Source organism: Polyodon spathula, chromosome 5 (assembly GCF_017654505.1).
Source record: "Polyodon spathula isolate WHYD16114869_AA chromosome 5, ASM1765450v1, whole genome shotgun sequence".
NCBI classification, from domain to species: domain Eukaryota; kingdom Metazoa; phylum Chordata; class Actinopteri; order Acipenseriformes; family Polyodontidae; genus Polyodon; species Polyodon spathula.
In genome coordinates this window covers 62,144,413-62,164,677 of record NC_054538.1, presented here as the reverse complement: position 1 = coordinate 62,164,677, position 20,265 = coordinate 62,144,413, and the positions used below count along the sequence as shown (strand labels likewise).

The 20,265-nt window shown below is 37.4% G+C and overlaps 1 protein-coding gene across 1 annotated transcript in view; it reads left to right on the top strand.

The window, feature by feature from the left end:
- The window catches only part of rel (v-rel avian reticuloendotheliosis viral oncogene homolog), a 26,231-nt gene extending 8,005 nt beyond the window's left edge, over window positions 1-18,226 (top strand). Inside the window, exons 5-12 of the mRNA XM_041251501.1 lie at window positions 1,854-1,945; window positions 5,085-5,225; window positions 7,339-7,443; window positions 7,706-7,918; window positions 8,388-8,456; window positions 8,950-9,007; window positions 9,743-9,903; window positions 18,072-18,226. Of these exons, the coding sequence (XP_041107435.1) occupies window positions 1,854-1,945; window positions 5,085-5,225; window positions 7,339-7,443; window positions 7,706-7,918; window positions 8,388-8,456; window positions 8,950-9,007; window positions 9,743-9,903; window positions 18,072-18,226 (994 nt within the window). The remainder of the gene's footprint in view (window positions 1-1,853; window positions 1,946-5,084; window positions 5,226-7,338; window positions 7,444-7,705; window positions 7,919-8,387; window positions 8,457-8,949; window positions 9,008-9,742; window positions 9,904-18,071) is intronic.
- The last annotated feature ends 2,039 nt before the right edge of the window (window positions 18,227-20,265 follow it).

Here is a 20,265-nt window from a genome sequence, read left to right as displayed (position 1 = left end):
TTTTTGAAATTGAACAAGTTTATAATTGCATCAGGAACCCGGACCGATACACATAATTTAATTGGATTTCAGTGCAGGGTGAAAGTACACAAAATAGACAGTTTCCGTTGCACGAAACGGTAGGCTGCCTCTAATGTACTGTTTGGAAAAATGACAATATAGTTATATTCCCAGAAGATAGTGCAAATCTAAGTGGCTCTGCAAAGTCATGTAAAGTTTTGATTAAAATATGACAGCAAAAAGTGAAATGCATCTCTGCAACCGCAGCACACTGGAAGGGACTGCTGCTTTCGCTAGCAGAAGCTGCGACATGTAATTCATAAGTTGCAACCAACAGCAAAAAAAAAAAGAGAAATTGAATTATTTCTATGTGAATAGGACATAATGTTAATGAAGTTTTCAAACCTTGTTTTTTTTTTCTTTTAGTGGGGTTGATTTTTTATTTTTTTTCCTTAATTGTTTACACTGAAAATTTGTCAGATTTTACACAAAACAGGACAAAGACTAGTGACGACAGGAATATGAAAATTGGAGAGTGCTATATTTTGAAGTGGTTAAGGTAATGGGCTTGTAACCAGGAGGTCTCCGGTTCAAATCCCAACTCAGCCACTGACTCACTGTGTGACCCTGAGCAAGTCACTTAACCTCCTTGTGCTCCGACTTTTGGGTGAGACGTAAGTGACTCTGCAGCTGATGCATAGTTCACACACTCTAGTCTTGTATCTTGAAAGCGCTTTGTGATGGTGGTCCACGATGAAAGGCGCTATATAAAAATAAAGGTTATTATTATTTTTAAATGCCAATGTCTTTATGAAACGTGTCTTAAAACATCGGAATTTGTTTGAGTGAGTTTTTTATACCATGGTCTATGAAAAGAAGACGTATTGTTCCTTTATACCTGCTACTGTGAGGGAAGGTTTTTAAAAAACAACAAAAAAAAACATTTTTAAGCATTTTAACTTGATAATGATCAATAATCGCCATTATAATTTGCACGATAATCAATGTCAACTTCATAGCCATACCCAAGACCAGTGTACTCTAAGAGACAGTAAATGTAAATTGTTTACCAAAACTTAAAAAGATGGCAAAGATTTTGCCACTGCTTCTATATTTTTTGTTTATTAAACATTGGGTTAAGTTTAATACAGTATCTTTTTTTAATAGCATTTTAACTCTACTTCCTACCAAACACCAGTTGTCCTTGCAGGCTTTTTGAACCCATTAACAGCCTTATATGGGATACTTCACTTCTAAATCAAAAGAAACATATTTTGTAGCTCTAGAAGCCATATATGATATAGAGAATAAATACAGATAAACCTGAATGAACACAGTAGTTGCTACCTAAGTGTCTGTTTATTCAAGGTGACTTGGTCACTTCTATAGAAAAACAAAGCTCGCTTGTGGTTTTACTATACAATTAGGTATTGTTATGCCATAGGTTACATTTGGTTTTTTGTTCCGTTCCCCCGTCCCCGTCCCCTCCCAAGACAAAACCCTACTTGTTTCACAGCAACACCATTTTTAAATACTATCTTACTTTTCTTCCAGCTACTTCCTCTTTGCTTGATAATGTGAGCTCTTGTATGTGCACAGCTAACACTAAAAAAAACAAAACAAAAAACACTTAACTCTCTCATTTGTTCCCTATGGTATGTTGTACGTGTATACATTTCAGTCAATGTTTATATGCTTCAATAACTGGTAAGTCTAACAGTTTAGGTGCTTAAAAAGATGTTACACAGCTGTCTTTTAGTAATAAAGTTACATTATTCATAACAACCTGCCACATTGCTTTAACCTGATTGTAACCATATTGTACTTTTTTACTTTTTTTTTTAAATTCACAGCTTCCAGAATCTTGGCATTCAGTGTGTACGTAGGAGAGAGGTTAAAGAAGCTATTGTGTTTCGGATTGCAAAATGCATCAATCCATTTAATGGTAAGAAATGTGTTCGTCAAATATGAATACATCTGGTGTTATCCTATTAATTTTCAATGGGATGCCTGGTCATGTTGTCCTGCAATGATAGGACACAGTACAGTTTAGATAAATGAGTGTTACAAACGATCTATCGGCAATACTGGTGATACTGCTAAATTAATGATTCTGTGAAGTAAGGCTTAGTGCAGAAGCAGCCTTTAAAAAAAGAAATACAGGAACTTAAAAAAGGGAAGACCACAGTCCTTGTCACATAGTAGCTACAGTTTGCACAACCATATTCTCAACCAGCTGTCTCAGAAGACTCTCCTTGTACACTCAGTAGTTATCGCTAAATATATGACAGTGGAACTGACTGGCCCACTTCCTGATCATATAAGAGGCATAGGCTGAAAGCAAATTACACAGATAGAGAGGTGTACAACTCAAAAGATAATCTGGATTTTATTTTGTCTTTGGGTAAAAAAAAAAAAAAAATGTCAAAGAAGAAACAAACTCAAATATTTGGGTTGCAGCTATGTGAAAACAGAATTGGGTGGGTTTTTTTTAGTAGCCAATTTTACATACTACCTGCTTTTTAACATAGCACTGGTTCATGAAAAAACCTACACAAACTTTACAGTTTTGATTATTTGATTAACAGTGTGTATTTCCTCAAATGCAAATTATTTGTTTACCATATTATTTACTACACATTTTTTTTAATTAATTATAGTTACTCTTTAGAAAAACAAGTTGTTCAGAATGTTTACATTGACAAAATAGATCTGTGGCCAACATCCATGTTGAATTTGACAGCTAGTCAATTAATCCTAAAACTTTCAGGCACAGTGTACTCTCAAATCACAGATCAACTCATAGTTGTAACTGCATATACATCAAGTGAGACAATGGGTTACCTCACACATCTGATTCACCATCTACATAACATTTAATTCTAAACCCCTGAGGTTCAATTGAAATTTAAAACTACCGTTCATGGTACAGAAATTAATACCCATTTCAAGTAGAGTTAAATAATTGTTATTATAGAGACTTTAAAATGTTCAAGAAATTTGTTTAGTTTTTTTACAAAAAGAAAGCAGCATTCAGACAACAGTAGACAAATGCCACCTTGACACTTCAGACAGTCACACAGTGCTGACTGTTGCAAGGCATCACTGAATACATCACAGGACAAGTGAGCACCTAAAACAGATAGCACTGTAAACAGGAAGCTGAACCTTGTTCAGCTTCACTCCTTATCATTCTGGTAAACCATATAAACCTATGAGAAAGAGTAACACCTTATTGTTCAGATGAGTGAATCAAGACCATCTGTTTCCGGAGGCTCTCTTGTCAGTCGTTTGTGTGGCTATTTAGTGATATTCTTCATCTACAATACTTTTCACATACTGTACAAATATATAGTAGGTCTTTTATACATTATTGAAAGTGCCATGTGCTTTACTCTACATTATTGGAATAGGGGCAGATAACCAATATATTTATTTCGACTACCTAAATGTATCGTCTAAATGTATATGGACAGTATGGGGAAAATCAACAAGGTAAAGCACATAAAAAATACCAGTGTAAAACATGAGCAGCATATTAATAACAGACTAACTGTATCATTTTAAAAATACTAGTAAATATTTGCCATCATTTTAAATAAAAAATATTTAAAAGAAAAGAGAGGCACATTGCCGTGTTATATCTGTGAAGATTTAGAACAGAATTTGGAATGGAAATCTATCGAGGTGTATTACTCATAAACACCCCGAGCTGCATATATAAATCAAACACATCTGCTTCCTACGCAGTTAAAAAGAGGGGGTGGAGGTTGGGGACTAGATAAGTGATTCTGCTCTGACAAAAGTTTTACGTTTTTAGAATTGAGGCGGTTTGACTTTATCAGCCCTCGGAGGTACAGTAGCCTCTGCACTGACCTTAAACGGGTGTCGTCATGCGCTTGTAGGTGTAGGCTGGATTCTGTGCAGTCTAAATTGTGCTATCAACAAACACTGCATATGTAATTAGAAACAAAACTGAATAAAACCATACAGAGGGGTATTCATAAACTACATGTAAAATGTTTTTTGATAACCACTGCAGAAGAATAAACACACAGGTTTCATTTTAAACTCATGGATTCTTGTGTTAAACGACAAACAAAAAAAAAAAACTCCTATACTTTTATACTATACTTTTATAGAAACAGGTGTCATGAGTACCAAACCTATTTTATTTTATTTTTTTTCTGTATTTCTCAAAGCAGGCTATAAATGAAGTGTAAGTTAGACGTTTCACACCAATTGTATATACTGTTTGTGTTAATCTTTACTTGGGGGGGGTAGTTTTTCTTTACAAGGAGAGAATCTGGATGAGATTAGTTTTAAAGTTGTAGAATTCAGATTTCCATTCCTCCCTCTCTTGGGGACTCTTGTTGTCACAGATACCACTTCCTGTGCACTTTCAGTTCCTGAATTAAGAGGCGGTGTCATAAGCTTAGCCCACAATCATCAAATGCACAAGAATATGAACTCGCTGAACACTGTGGAAAGTCATTATGCTGCGGCTATTTATTTGTATCATGTTAGTAATAACAGGGTGAAATTAATTATGCAAGTTAAAATACTGAAAGTAAGCCTTTTTTAATCAGTGGAAAGAATATACATGCTGAAAAAGTACACCCAGTGCATTCCCTGCGACAATAATTCTTGCTGTCTGATAAAGGGAAGAAATAAAACCAAATTAAACTTGGGCAGAAGTAAAATTTGTGTTTCACAGTTAACCTGCATTAAACCCTTTGATAAAAATAGACCCTTTCATTTTATGATACAATGCAACTTTACTTTGGAGATTGTATGGATCTGTGAACTACTTGAATTCGGAAAGGTCAGCTCACAACAATTACTTGTACTGTTCTTTTGCAAGCTTTTACATTTAAAGCTCTTCATTTGGTTGTAGGAGATAGCAGCCTGTTTTCATCCGGTTAATTAAAATCTCCAGTTGTATTTGAAGATTTCGATGAAAAGATTCTAAAAGCAGTCTGTTAAACCGAGATTTTATAACTTTATATCCCATAGGAGATCTCCCAAAAGTAGTGAAGTAGTTTTTTTCATACTATAGCATTTTTAAAAAAAATTTTCTCTAGTTCCAAAGGAGCAGTTGTTGAAAACAGAAGAATACGATCTGAATGTGGTGAGACTCTGTTTCCAGGTCTACTTGCAAGATGAATGTGGACATTACACCAGGGCTTTACCACCCATTGTATCCAACCCAATCTATGACAACAGTAAGTGACCCAAACCCTTGCAACCCTGTACATAAAACAGTAGCCCCGAAAGCAAACTGGTACTGGAACTATATTGGATTGCCAGAGTCAATTGATTCATAGCATTGTGTTAAAATGTGAAAATGTTACCACTATAGCTGCCCCTGAGTTGCTCTATTACAGGATCATTGCAAGCAGTTGTATTTCTTCTGTAATGGTATTGAAGGTAATGTTAAGTCCATGGTTCCTTGTAAGACAGATTAGGTACTGCTGGAGGGAGAGGGGTGGACTTGTATTCACCTTCAGCCCTCAGTGGAAACTATTACACTTCACACAAAACTACCACACCATGTTGTACAATAATGGCATTTGCAACAATTGCAGGCAGGCTCCAAGTATTAGATGGGAATGGAGACCGAACTGTTTCCTCTTCCCCTGACAGAAAGGCCCCTTAGAGGCAGGCTGTGGGAATTCATACAGGGGAATGAGGAGCAGCTCATACTGCCACTGTTTAGTCTCTAGTGCTGACAATCTAGAATTTTTCATTTAAATGCATGGTAAATGCTAACAATCTGACCTAATCGTTTTATTTGAACTGATTTTGTTATCTTCACCTTTGTAATGAGTCACCCTGTATTAAAACATTGGTGTCACGTCACCCTTTGATCTTTTATTTGATTAATTCTATGAATCTTCTCACTGTGTGGCTTTGAAGAGAAGGGGAGTGCGAGGCAGATCTGTTGTTGATTTAAAGAATCTGTTGATTCATCAATAAAACTGGTCAGAACAATTCAACAGGAAAGTGAATACCATTTTATTACGCAACAATCATTTCAACAATTAGTTAATTTTAGCATTACAATTTAATAGCACTTAGAAAGTGGCTTGCAGTTTTAGTTTAGCATCTTATATTTCCAAAGAAAACCAATACAATTATACATTAACATAATGTAAAAAAAAAAAAAAAGTTTTCATAATTACAAATTCACCTCCACTTAAACAGCAAGTTCATCAACACTTAGTAAATCTCCATCAAAAGAACGTTAGATGTAAAAAGCTTTTGCATTTCTTTAGTTTAACTATTGTTGAAACCAGCTGAGAGAGAGAGAGAGAGAGAGAGAGAGAGAGAGAGAGAGAGAGAGAGAGAGAGAGAGAGAGAGAGAGGCTTGCAGGGTGTGGGTGGATGTGATGTGTCAATGTCGAAGCAGAGATATGGCATTAGCAGAGGTGTAAATAAACATTGAACCATTACGTCACAGGTGAAGGTAGCTGCTTCTCCTGCTAGAATTGAGAGCCAGGAAGGTTGACGAGGAGGGTTATGTCAAAAGGTCAGTTTAAGTAGCTTAATTTTAGCATCCCACCCCTCCTCTCTGCGAAACTGTTTGATGAACATGGGCAATTTTAGATTACACTGTTGAACAGTGAAATGCAAATCTGTTTTTTATTTTTTTTTGTCAGAAAAGAGGAAGTTGCATGGGTTGCACTTTATGGTTCTGATTAAAGATTGGCAGCTATTACTTATTCTTTTACAAACGTAAATGTTTTGATTTTAATATTATTTAGGGCATAATGAACATGGTGTTAAATAACTGACTTTTGGTTAAAGGTACTTGGAATAAATAAGAGTTGTTAAAAACGTGTTGTGTTAATTATTACTAAAATTAAATACTTTAAGCATCAGTGAAACAAAACTGAAACTAAGCAACAGAACTAAAACATAAAAATAAAATGGAATTATTTCTGCAGTGTTTAAAATGCACGCGCATACGCTGGCATGCATGCACACACACATAATAATGCCAATAACATTTTCATAAGAGTTAATGAAGGCTAGCCTACTGTAAATGCAAATATCACTACATAGGGATTTCCATGTGAAGTCATTGCACAAGCAGTTTTCCTAATAGAGGTCTGCTAAGTTACAGGTAGATGACATATATAACTGGTTTCAACAAGGACATTTCATGACATGTGAGTACCAGTGCTCAAGTTCTTAAAGATTAGGTTCTTACTGTAGTAAAAGATGGTTCTTATGCGTCAAGTTCCCAATACTGTTCTGGGCATCTGCAACTGTATCTCGTTACATGAGGTAGTTTCCCATTACATGCCATTATTAATGCCGCTCTTGTTGCAGGAGCCCCCAACACAGCAGAGCTGAGGATTTGTCGTGTCAACAAGAACTATGGAGGTGTGAAGGGAGGAGAGGAGATTTTCCTGCTTTGTGATAAAGTTCAGAAAGGTACAGCAATGTCCTTTTTTTTTATAAGTGACATCTGTTTGAGGGGCAGTACATTGATTTAAAGAGCATCAAAAGATCTTTGGTTTTAGAAAAAAATGCTCAGATTTGTGTCCAAAACAGATGACTGTTCCCAGACATTTCCCACCTGTCACCACTCTTCTTTCTCAGTGTCCCTTCCCTTTCTTGCCCTTCATCCAAACTCCACTATTGCAACTTATTCTCAAGCCACCAGACATGGTTTTAATTAATGTTTCTTCATTAGATGACATTGAAGTCCGTTTCTTCACGCAAAGCTGGGAAGGCAAAGGGTCGTTTTCACAAGCAGATGTTCACCGGCAGGTTGCGATTGTGTTCAAAACGCCCCCATTTCACACCAACATCACCACCCCAGTGATCGTTCAGATGCAGCTCCGCAGGCCCTCGGATCAGGAGGTCAGCGAGCCCATGGACTTCAGATATCTCCCAGACAATACAGGTAACTTACACTACCTACCACAGCCAAGCAATGATAGGCATTCTCTCATGAAATACACATCTTTGGCATATGTTTTGGTGAACCTCTTGGTTTGTAGCAATCCAGAGGGAATGAGAAAAGGAGGTTAGTTTTTGTTTGATGATTGAGAGAACATGTTATAAACAATGAATAACAGACTGCAGACACCTTGGTAAGTCTTTCCTTCATAAATTATTTTCTCATCAATATGGGCATATCCTTCTATGGCGATCAGTTTGATAGTATAAACAAAATGTTTGAGACCTGATCCAAATTCAAATAAGATTCCAGACTGACAATACAGTACTGCACTGAGCAGTTTACAAAGGAAAGGACAAATGGTGTCCCGTGTGTGAAAATATCTACCTGTTGTAAATTGTTATTATTTGTTGGCTGCTGTAGCTTTGACTTTTAGATTTATACATATATATATGTATGTATATATATGCAGATCCACATCACTTTCAAGAGAAGAAAAGGAAGATCGAAGAGTTCCAAAAAATAATGCAAGCTTTACCTGGTAAGACATACATAATCTCCTACACTGCCTCAAAGACCTTATAGTGGGTTTGCTTTTCACTGAACTGGTGGTGCATTTTCTTATTTGGTAAACATGAGTTGAGACAACGGTTGTTAAGAAGGGGTGCGTGTGTCTGTGTGCGCGTGCGCTGGTAAGTTCTTTGCAACCAAATTTACAGTTTGTTCAGGTTTGTTTTACACTTTCTAAAGCAAGTTAGAGGATCAGGGGCAGGTTTTCCAGAGCAATGTGATTTTGTCTCCAGTGGAAAACGACAAAAGTGTCAATTTTTATCAGTTATTTTCAGCAAGTTACATTCTTGCATTTCAAGTGAAAATTGGGTACAACTGTAAAAATTATTTCTTAAAAAGCAACAGAAGACGGAAGGTATATGACTTAAAGCAGTGTGTTATATCTGCTGTATTTTTCTTTATACCGTCCTATTTATGATCTTTGTTCTTGTTTATCAAAAATCTAACTCTTTGTTTACTTGTAGGCATGAACCAAATGGAAAGGCACAAAATAGTACCAAAGACTGTAAAATTTTCTATACTGTATAAAAAAATAGATTTTATATATATATATATATATATATATATATATATATATATATATATATAATATATAATAGGTATATTATATATATAATATATATATATATATATATATATATATATTACGATTAACAACCAATTAGCAGCGGTGCTGCCTCCTCTGTGTTTTCTTTCAGGGGAAATATTTAATTCACCTGTCCCACAGTTTCAGTATAGCAGGATGGCACTTAATGCATTAAGTAGATTCTCTGTGCCCATCATGGGGCACCAATAGGTGCAGGCCAATATGCAGTCTCTATAGTGATTTTTATATCTGAATAAAGAAAAAAAAAAAGTATAGTTGAACTAAACTATTACAAAGGGGAGTAGATAAATGGCACCTCAGGGAGTAAGTGTAATTCAATAATTGAATAGCTGTCGTTGCCAGCCCTGCCTTTTAGTAAGTTGTACCATGTTCTTGACCTACCCTTGAAGAAGTTGGTAACAAGTTCTTCCATTTCCTTTTGCAGAGCCATTTAATATGTTTAATCAGAGTCCAGTAGCATCAATGGCCAACAGTACTTTGCCACAATCTGTCAGTTTCATTCACCAGTCTCAGAACAACATGACTAATTCAATGTTCACACACAATGATCTGCAACAATCTAGTCTGATGACCAACCCACCGCAATCCACCTCTGTCAGTAACAGCTGGTCTCCTGTCGTTATGTCAGGAATCTCTCTGGACACCATTAGGCGCAACCAGCCCAGCAGCAGCAGCAGCATGCTATCATCAGTTCAGACCAGCATGACCTTGCCTCCTGTAGCAGACAACCCTGGTGGGCTCCCCCTACTTACAGATCATGACCTGAGATTTTTGGATTTGCAAAGTAACCCTTCACAGCTTTCCATGAACAGTAAGGACACAAACACCAACAATACCGGAGCTTTATCTGTCCAACAACAGAGTACTTTTAATGTCCCTGGTCATGACATTTTAGGTGGGAGAAATAGTGTTGTGAATCTAACAGTTTCCAGCACAGAAAATAATATGGAGACTGACGATATTCTTTTAAGCGGTGTCCCAGGCTCCATGTTTCAGTGGAAGCAAGAACAGCAAGGTGGACAGGGAGGCAGTACCATCCCTCTGGGGGTGAGTTACAATAGTACTGCTCCAAGGCTGATGAACAATGGAGGAGGAGTTTTTCAAGGCTGTATACAACCATGCAATGATGTCAGCAACAGTTTAAACTGTGGAGCACACAATGAACAGTTTGGGGGAGGGGCTAATCAAGGTGAAGACCGTTTTAATGCAATTTTGATGCAAGAATGGGGTTATTTTCAGTAATGATGCAAGTGAAAGTAAACAAAATGCGTTGGACTGGACACAACAGTCTATTACATGTTTTAAAATGAATTATTTGGGTCCCCAGGTGGATCACTTTGTAAAAGCAAGACTATGTGATGTGCAGGGTGAATCTTAGTCAGGGGCGTGTCGTTTTGGCTCAAGCACTCCTGCAAATTGCGGTGGCAAAACCAGCAGGGACTGTTACTCCTTATCTCGCTGTGTCCTCCAGAGGCAGTTGGCTTTGTCCTGGGTTTGGAGGATGCCCACTGGCCTTTGGAAAATAGCGTGTATCTTTTTAACTAGATGGAATTGTAAAAAAAAAAATGCATTGTTTGCAACACGATTAGAATAAGATTAAATATATTTTCATATTTTAAAATATGAAACTATGTCTTGCATTATTTTTGAAAATAAGGTTTATTGAAAACCTAGAAAAAAAACTTATTAGCACAGATGTGTTCTGTTACTCCAATGATTTGAGTTCTCTTTAGTTGTACCATATATATTGACTGTACTTTAAAACATTTTTTTTAAAAAAAAAACAAAACATGTTATCATATACTAATGACTAATTATTCTATTTTGGGTTTTTTCCTGACAAAATACTATTTCTTGGATTTTACCCTTAAAAGGGAAAAAAAGAAAAGGTGTGTTGTCCTTGTTTGTAATGACTATGTCATATATAAAAACAATATATTTTCTCAAAGTTCTCAAAGATCTTAACATTGTATTTGTAATTTCATGAACAAAAGCTTTTGCATCACATTATATATATATATATATATATATATATATATATATATATATATATATATATATATATATACTGTTTATATTACATTTCACTAAAGTGATGTTGTAAAGTGATGTAATAAATATCTGAACAGTTTAAAGTAATATAAAGATGTTTGTAAGTGTTTTCTTTTTCCATACTTTGAATATCCTAAAGTCTTATCATCTACTGACCTCAACATGGCGTTATATTTACATACAAAAAAAAAAAAAACATCTAACTTGAAACTACAATGCAATTAGTTTATGGCACTGTGGCAAAGTGGGTTGCAGTGTACAGGTGCAGGAGTGAAGCAGTGATTAAATGAAAGGCAGAGCACGGTAATCCAAGTGCAAGTGGATTTATTTCTAATCGGTCCGGTGACTGTAAATATTTCCCAGGCAATACCCACCAATGGGTATTGCACTGTTCTAAATAACAGAATTGAAGTTCCAAACAATAAACACAGTCAACAGTACACACACAATACACAGTCACCAGTCCTGGGTGAGTGCTGTAGTGCTCATGGTGCTAAATACAATTTATCGCAGTAATAAGTGAAGTGCTATCCAGTTTGGTGCTGGCCTCTGGCAACAGCTCTGGATGTGTTTAGCTGTCTGGTAAATAACAACCACTCACGATATGATTTCACAAAACACAGGTCACTCCGGGTTGTTCTTTAACCCCCACACATGACCCCTTGGTAAACGATTGCAGCCACTCCTCTAATCCACGGCTGCCACATCATTTCCCTGCCGAGTCGATGAGTTAATGCACAGGCACTCAAGTTTGTTGACCTTTTTTTTGTTTTAAGTCGGGTGGCCAAAAGGGGCCCTTCCACTCCTGATCTTTGTTCCTTCCAACCCTGTTTTAAATTGTTTAATTGAACCATTTAAAACTCCATCCCTCAAGTAGTTCATTATATAATTAATTTTACCTGTTAAACCTGGAGAGAAACACCCCTGTTTTATTCGAAGGGAATGGCTCTCCATATATATATATATATATATATATATATATATATATATATATATATATATATATATATATATATATATATATATATATATATATATATATATACAGTGCCTATAGAAAGTCTACACACCCTTAAACTTTTTTCACATTTTGTTGTGCCATTGCCTCAGAGTTTCATACATTTAAGTGAGGATTTTTTTCTACTTATCTACATACCATACTCCAAAAAGTTTAAAAGTTATATTAAAAATACAATACTGAAAGGTCATAATTGGATAAGTATCCACCCCCTGAGTTAATACTTGGTGGAAGCACCTTTGGCGGCAATTACAGCTGTGAGTCTGTTGGGATGGGTCTCTACCAACTTTGCACACCTAGATTTGTCAATGTTTGACCATTCTTCTTTACAAAACTGTTCAAGCTCTGTCAAGTTCCTTGGGGAGAGTTGATGGACAGGAATCTTCAAGTCATGCCACAAATTTTTGATTGGATTTAGGTCAGGGCTCTGACTGGGCCACTCAAGGACATTTACCTTTTTGTTCCTTAGCCACTCCAGTGTAGCTTTGGCTGTGTGCTTTGGGTTGTTGTCATGCTGAAAGGTGAACTTCCATCCCTGTTTCAGCTTTCTTGCAGAGGGCAGCAGGTTTTCCTCAAGCACATCTCTGTACTTTGCTCCATTTATTATCCCTTCTATCCTGACAAGTGCCCTAGTCCCCGTCGATGAGAAAGATCCCCATAACATGATACTGCCACCACCATGCTTCACAGTATGGATGGTGTTCTTTGGGTGATGCACTGTATTGTGTTTGCGTCAAACATAATGCTTTGCATTTAGGCCAAAAAGTTCCATTTTAGTTTTGTCAGACCATAAAATTTCTTGCCACATGGCTACATAATCTCCTGAGTGTTTGTTTGCATACTTCAAACGGGATTCAAGGTGGGCTTTCTTGAGTAATGGCTTCCTTCTTGCCACCCTACCATACAGGCCAGATTTGTGGAGTGCTTGGGATATTGTTGTCACATGTACACTTTGACTAGTCTTGGCCATAAAAGGCTGTAGCTCTTGCAAAGTTGCCATTAGCCTCTTGGTAGCCTCTCTGATCAGTCTCTTTCTTGCTCAGTCATCCAGTCTGGAGGGACATCCTGATCTAGGCAGGGTCTTGGGGGTGCCATACACCTTCCACTTCTTAATAACCGTCTTGACCATGCTCCAAGGGGCATTCAAGGCCTTTATCATGTTTTATACCCATCCCCTGATCTGTGCCTATCAACAACTTTGTCTGGGATTTCTTTTAAAAGCGCCTTGGTGCTCATGCTTGAGTCTTTGCTTTGAAATGCACTACCCAGCAGAGGGAACCTACAAGAACTGCTGAATTTATCCTGAAATCATGTGAACCACTACAATTTAACACAGGTGGAGGCCACTTAACTTGGCGTGTGATTTTGAAGGCGATTGGTTACATCTGAGCTAATTTAGGATTGCTATTACAAGGGGGTGGATACTTACCCAACCAAGCTATTTCAGTTTTTATTTTGAATTAATTTTCTATAAATTTCTAGAATATTTTTTTCACTTGGAAGTTGTGGGGTAGGATGTGTAGATAAATAAACAATTGCAGGCTATAAGGCAACAAAAGGTGAACATTTTAAAAGGGGTTGTAGACTTTCTATAGGCACTGTGTAATTATATATATATATATATATATATATATATATATATATATATATATATATATATATATATATATATATAAGCTTTGGTGATGAGTCAAGCAACTCGGAAATTTTGATCTAGGTCCCATGTACAGAAACTGAACTACAAAACTTAACGAAGCGCTTACGTGCTATTTTTAATAAACACACAAAATGAAATAAACAAAACAAACACCTAAGTTCGTGATTGATTTTTGTATTTGTCCTTGGATTGATTGTTTGTTTTTTTTTTTGGCGTGTCCAAACGTGTGTTTTAATAATAATAAATAAAATAAATAAAATTGTGTGCACACGCACCAGCAGCCCTGACAACCGTTGCTTTCTTTAAATGGGACTGCACCTGGCTCTAATTTACAATGAGTCCGGTGCAGGGGATAATTAATAATTTGGTTATTAAACCATTGGTCCCTTCTTAATTAACCCTCTCTCTGATACTATATATATATATATATATATATATATATATATATATATATATATATATATATACACATACACATACAGTAATCCATCACCTATTTGCCCATCACATATCTACCCTTATCTTATCTTATCTGCCAAGATCAACCTCTTCAGCAACGCTAGTTTATTATTGAACAGAGATTAGTTCAGATATTATAGATCCTACCAAAGTTTTCGTACACTGTGTTGTATGTGCTCTGTGCACTGCCATTGCTGGTAGTCACGTGAGCTGTTCAGTGTGTTGATTTGATATGTAAATAAATCCTGTTTGCCTGCGGGGCATATCATCTTCAGCCTCCGTCTCGCTCTCCTGCCTGTCACTCAGCAGCGAATGCACGCATCCACACAGCAGACAGCTACTCTGTCACAAGCATTAATAACTTGTATCTTTCTAAAGAAGGGATTCAGGGGAGCTCCCTAATAAAAGCTGAATCTCAAAACTATAATTGTGTGAATATAGTAATTATTACAGCTGTAACAGGATTCATTCATCCGACTTTTTACATATCCGCACTTACTCTGGTCCCACTGTAGTCAGATATGCAACGGATTACTATGTATACTGTGTATACACAGTAATAATGGACCATTAAAAAAAATAGCAAATACATATTCATGTGGATTTATTTGAGAGGTTACCATGGTGGTTCTGTTTATATGTTGGCATGTCGCGGCGCTGTCCCGCAGACAATCACAAAACTCAGAGAATCAGGGTTCAGTTACTTCCTATGGCAGTGTTGTGTATAAAGCAGTAGTAATTCAGTCACAGGCAGTAATTCAATTCAGAGTCTTTGAAATGTTGTATAAAAACAGCAGCACATTGACAGCAAGGCTTTCTAAAAACAGTTCATACCTCCAGATATTCAAGTGTGATGATATTGTAAACAAATCCAAAAACAAAGTGCATAGTGTAGTATCCAAAAACACAGACAGTGTGCAAGCGTGCTAAAAATGAACACAGTTCGAGGTAACAATTGATTGTAGTATTTAAAAACAACAAAAGTGTAAACGTGCTACAGTTTCTACATATGGACTCAAGGTCCACATACACCTCTACACCCAATGGTCATCTTCCTTTTATTTATCCACTTGACCTCTGACCTCTTCCCCCAAGTGAATAAACATTTACGAAACATTTAATAATATATTTACTCGTCAGTATTTAATACATTTTATACAGAAGATACATTTTAAAAATACACATTAAAAAGCAAAACAGGCAATTAAATAAATGGACGTGTTCACTACCTCCAGACGGCTAAACCGTCACGTGGCGATAAAACCAATTCCTAAGCAACTGGTGTTGGAGGTGGATTATACTTAAGTCTGTTTACATCTTTGCAATTTCCTAGTTAGTTGGCCCAAAGTTTGGTCTTTTACATCAAACATAATTTTGTAATAGCCATTTTCATGTTTATGAATGCCCTGAAAAGTGGGTATTTGAAACTTTCCAGGAATATTTTTTCTAATTATCATTGCCTAAGGTTCGGACTTCAATGTCTTCTCTTCCTGTTGATGATATTTTAAATAAATGCTGAGTCTAATATTATAAACAATATTTTTTTTTCTCCACGGGGTGCTGTGTTCCAACGACTTTTCTGTTGTGCTTTCCCTATTATTGAGCCTATCTCCCCCACACCCCCAAGTATTTTCCACCCCATCTTGTTTCTAGAAAAGAAGAGGGGCAATACTAAGTAATCGTGAGGTAAGATCTGAAGCCAAATTACTTGCGGAAATCCCTCTTGTTTTATCTTCTCCAAGGCTTTTATCACAGCCATACTGGTGAACACTGACTGCAGAGACAAACATATACAAAGAAGCATGTTCTTAGAAACCTCTGGGTCCTAACAGAGAGGATGTGGCCTAGGCCTTTGTTGTCTAAACAATAACATCTCTCTTGGCAACGATGTTGGCAAGAAAACGTACTTTCAACAAACCCTGCAGGAAACTGATTCTGATGTTTAATTTCTTTTACACTGCTTATTGGGATTTTTCTCATTGAGAAATTAACGTGACCCAGTAATACCAAATGTGGAGTCCCTAAAGGTTTTCAATATTATTAACCTTAGTACAACTTTCACTGTTTCTATTATCATTGTGAAGTTAAATGTTCCAAATATATGTTTCTATCCTAGGGGAACTGCCTGTTTGAAACTGTCACTTTCCAGATTTAATTTCTGGAAGCTCACAGTGCCTCTGTCTCTTGGTAAATGTACCAAATCCGATCTATGCACACGAGCTCCCATTCGCCCGCTGTGACTAGGAGCATTGTGAATAAATAGTAAAGATCCACTCCACTCAAAACTACAGACTGTTATTGTAGCATAAAATAGACAACTCTATTCAAATTAGTAAACCTAGCTTTATATTGTTCTGTAAAGTTATCAAGAACAAGGCATGTAGAGAAAATGCACAGCTTTCAAATACTGTTTAATAAGCAATGGCTAATAAACTGACATGTTGTTTCTTGTATTCTAACCATTAGACCACACTGCATCTTACCTGTAGAAAAAGGAAATAGCTTCTCATTGTATCTGGTTTTGTTTAGTTTCTAAATAATACATGATAGGGGGTGGGGGGAGGGGAAGAAAATGTCAAAGTAGGGAATATAAGCATATACAAATATTTAATGATACGCAGAACAAAAGCTATGAGTACCTGCTCCTACTATAAAAACACCTGTGCAGAAGTAGCTCAGTACTCTACATGAAACCATTTTTTCATCAGTTTTACTTTCAGTTACCGTTTTTTATGACTTTTGACAGTTAAACAGGTTCTGCTTGTCGACCCCCCAAGTTTCAATTGATCTGAAATAGTTTGTTTTCTCTTTCTATCACTGGAGCTGTTCCTGGCTCAAGGCTCTACTGCACTGCATGTTTAACTCTGCTCATAATACAGGGTTGTCCAACAAAAATAAGCTGTGATTGTAATGTGTGATACTGTGAAAGGCTACTGTTTCGAGACAGTCTCATATATAGATTGTTTTATTGTTTCACCATACACTGGAATGGTGAAAGCTTCAATATTAGCTACAGCAGAGAAATCCCCAACGTTAATATGGAACAATTAATTTGAATTGTCACGTCAGAGAGGACGCATGTGGCCAGTTCTTAAGATCTCTATGATATCAAGTTTTACAGTTTGATTACTAAGACCAGACGATTATTTACTAAATACAAATATACCGGTTAATACTGGAATTGAATCTGGGTTTGTAAAAACTGTCAATGACTTATGGAAATTCTAACATTTTACAGAACTCTCTTGGAATTCTAACACTTTACAGAATTCCCTTCGAATTCTAACATTTTACAGAACACTAAAGATGCATTATCTCATATGCAGGCTTCACAGAACAAAGCATGGGGGTGCAGTCACTTGGAGCTTTGGCACAGACATTTTTTAAACTACCCGCAGCCTCCCCTGGCATGCCCCCGAGCCAATCCAGGCCTCCTGATCAGCTCAGCGCCAGGAGAGCCTACCTGCTCAATTGGTTGCCGAGCAACGAGTTTCCTGTTATGCATCCCAGCTGCACACATTTGCGCAAGAACCAGCGACAGGATCCTCACTGTCCTTCCCCCTTAGAATGGCACCACCGGTACATTCTATATTCTTCAGCTGGTTCCTCTTCTGTTTTGGGGGATCAGCGGATGATGGGAGGTCCAGACACAATGGTGGGGTGTCTGGAAGCATGGGCCAAGGAAGCTGACCCACAGGCGCCGAATTGCAGCGCAGGAATTGTGGTCGGGGCTGTGGTGGAACTGGTCTTGACTCCATAGAAACCTGTCACTTCACTCCTTCCTTGATCTCAGAGACGGCAGTTCCTCCTCCTCAGGCTGTACTTGACCCTCAGGATGGTAGCTCTTCCTTCTTAGACCACACCTCCTCCTCTGGCTCGTCAGACAGGCAGGCAGCCACTCCTACTCTGGCCTTTGAGGATGGTCGCTCCTCCTACTTTGGCCCTTGAGGACAGTGACTCCTCCCCCTCTGGCTTCGGGGCTACAGCTCCTCCCTCTCTGGCTTTTCACCTGTCTCCATTGCTCCTTCAGCAGCGCCTCCAATGGCTGCTGATCTTCACCTGGTTCTGCTCTGTGCCTATCCTGGCTTGACTCAGCAGGACCAGTGACGCCCACCGCTGCCACCACATGTAACAGGGGGAAGTGTTAGTGACGTGGGTCATCACTGAATAATAATGAGACAGACACAGAGCATTGGGTGTTGACCTGCCGCACAGGGGCGCAAATTAAATTGAACATAGCTGCTGCCATTAGGGTACCAGCAAAGATAGCCCTGGTGTTAGATTTAATAAAGAAAACAAAACAAAGGTAAAAATAAAAGTTTGCCACACAAGGCGAGCGCTAGTCTCACTAGTCATTGCATTTAGCAGTGAAAGGGTTTTGTAGTAGCTCTTCACTTTTTGAGCTAAGCGCAGCCTCCCCAGGCATGCCCCTCAGTCAATCCAGACCTCCTGATTAGCTCATATTTCTCAAAACTTTCTGTACATATGCAGAACAAGTTCCTGTTATTTCTTGATGAGATACTTAGTATACAGTGACGAGTTGTTATTTTCCCTTTCTATGCTTCAGTTTTAATCTTACGGTGTAGTTGGTATTGAATAAGTCTAACCATGACATTTGCTTACTTTTCCACGTTATAATATACCAGCAATTTGCTGATTTTTATTTATTTATTTATTTTAAATAAAGGGGTATAATTTGTAAAATTAGTCATTTCCTCAACACGTGAAAGAGAAGCCTTTTGGCTGACAGTGTACAAAGAAAGATTCTACCACATATCAGTAAACCAGATTGCTGCAATCAGATTCTAATTGCAAGTTATTGTTATTGTGTTTAATCTGTAATACATTAGAAGTTCTGTCTTTTTGTATTTACCACAGGTCTCGGATATTTATCTATGCAGCATTTTACACAGGTAGCTCAGCTAGCCGCATATTTAATAAAGGAAATCCACTTTCCTGTTTAGCTTGGATGCAGACCTGCTTCTATGAATTCAAGAAGACCAGAAAATGCAGAAAATGGCTGATTTTGTGCTTTCCCATTAATAGATATCCAAATATACTAAAAATGTTAATAAACAAAAATAAATACAATACAGTTGTTGAATGTTGTTTTATTTACCAATAAAGATTAAAGTATGTGTACCCTCCCTCCCCAAATTATGCAAGTTAAAGAAGTTACACAATATTTATGCATACAGAGACCCCTAGTTGTGCCACAAAGGACAAACAATCTCATCACATGTAATGGCGCCTGAGGCAGAGCAAAAATTGGCAGGGATGGGGTTAATTTCCCCTACCTGCCTAGGTTTATTATGTTCAGGTGGCTGGGGTTGATTAGTTGATTAAATGATTAACTTAATTAACGATCAATCAGAGCCCAGCCACCTGACATAAAAGGAGGCCTCTGCTTCCTCATTTAGGAGGAGGGAGCTGAGGAAGCAGGTTGGTGTTGGTGTTGGTGTTGGTGTTGGTGTTGGTGTTGGTGTTGGTGTTGGTGTTGGTGTTGGTGTTGGTGTTGGTGTTGGTGTTGGTGTTGGTGTTGGTGTTGGTGTTGGTGTTGGTGTTGGTGTTGGTGTTGGTGTTGGTGTTGGTGTTGGTGACTTTTGTTTTGTGTTATTTATAATAAAATTAGTATTTTTTTTTGAACTGCAGACTGTCTCTGGGCCTCTATTCATTTGCCAGCCTGCCACAGCGCCTCTTTACAGTTTTCAAAAATCATCTATTTCTTCCAGAAAATGACAGCCCCCATCTGGTCGGAGTGTGTGAAAGCCACACTCACTTCAAAGAGGCTGTAACAGAAAACCATAGAATAAAACATAGACTTCAGAATAATCATATCAGCAATAACGATTTTTAAATGAATATAAATCAATGTGTATGTTTGGATTTCTTGCCCAGCATATGCTTAGGCAACAGGTGCTGTGGCTCACATAATCAATGTGGTTGTTGCCACACAGTCTATGATCGCTACAGATTCTGTAAAATGT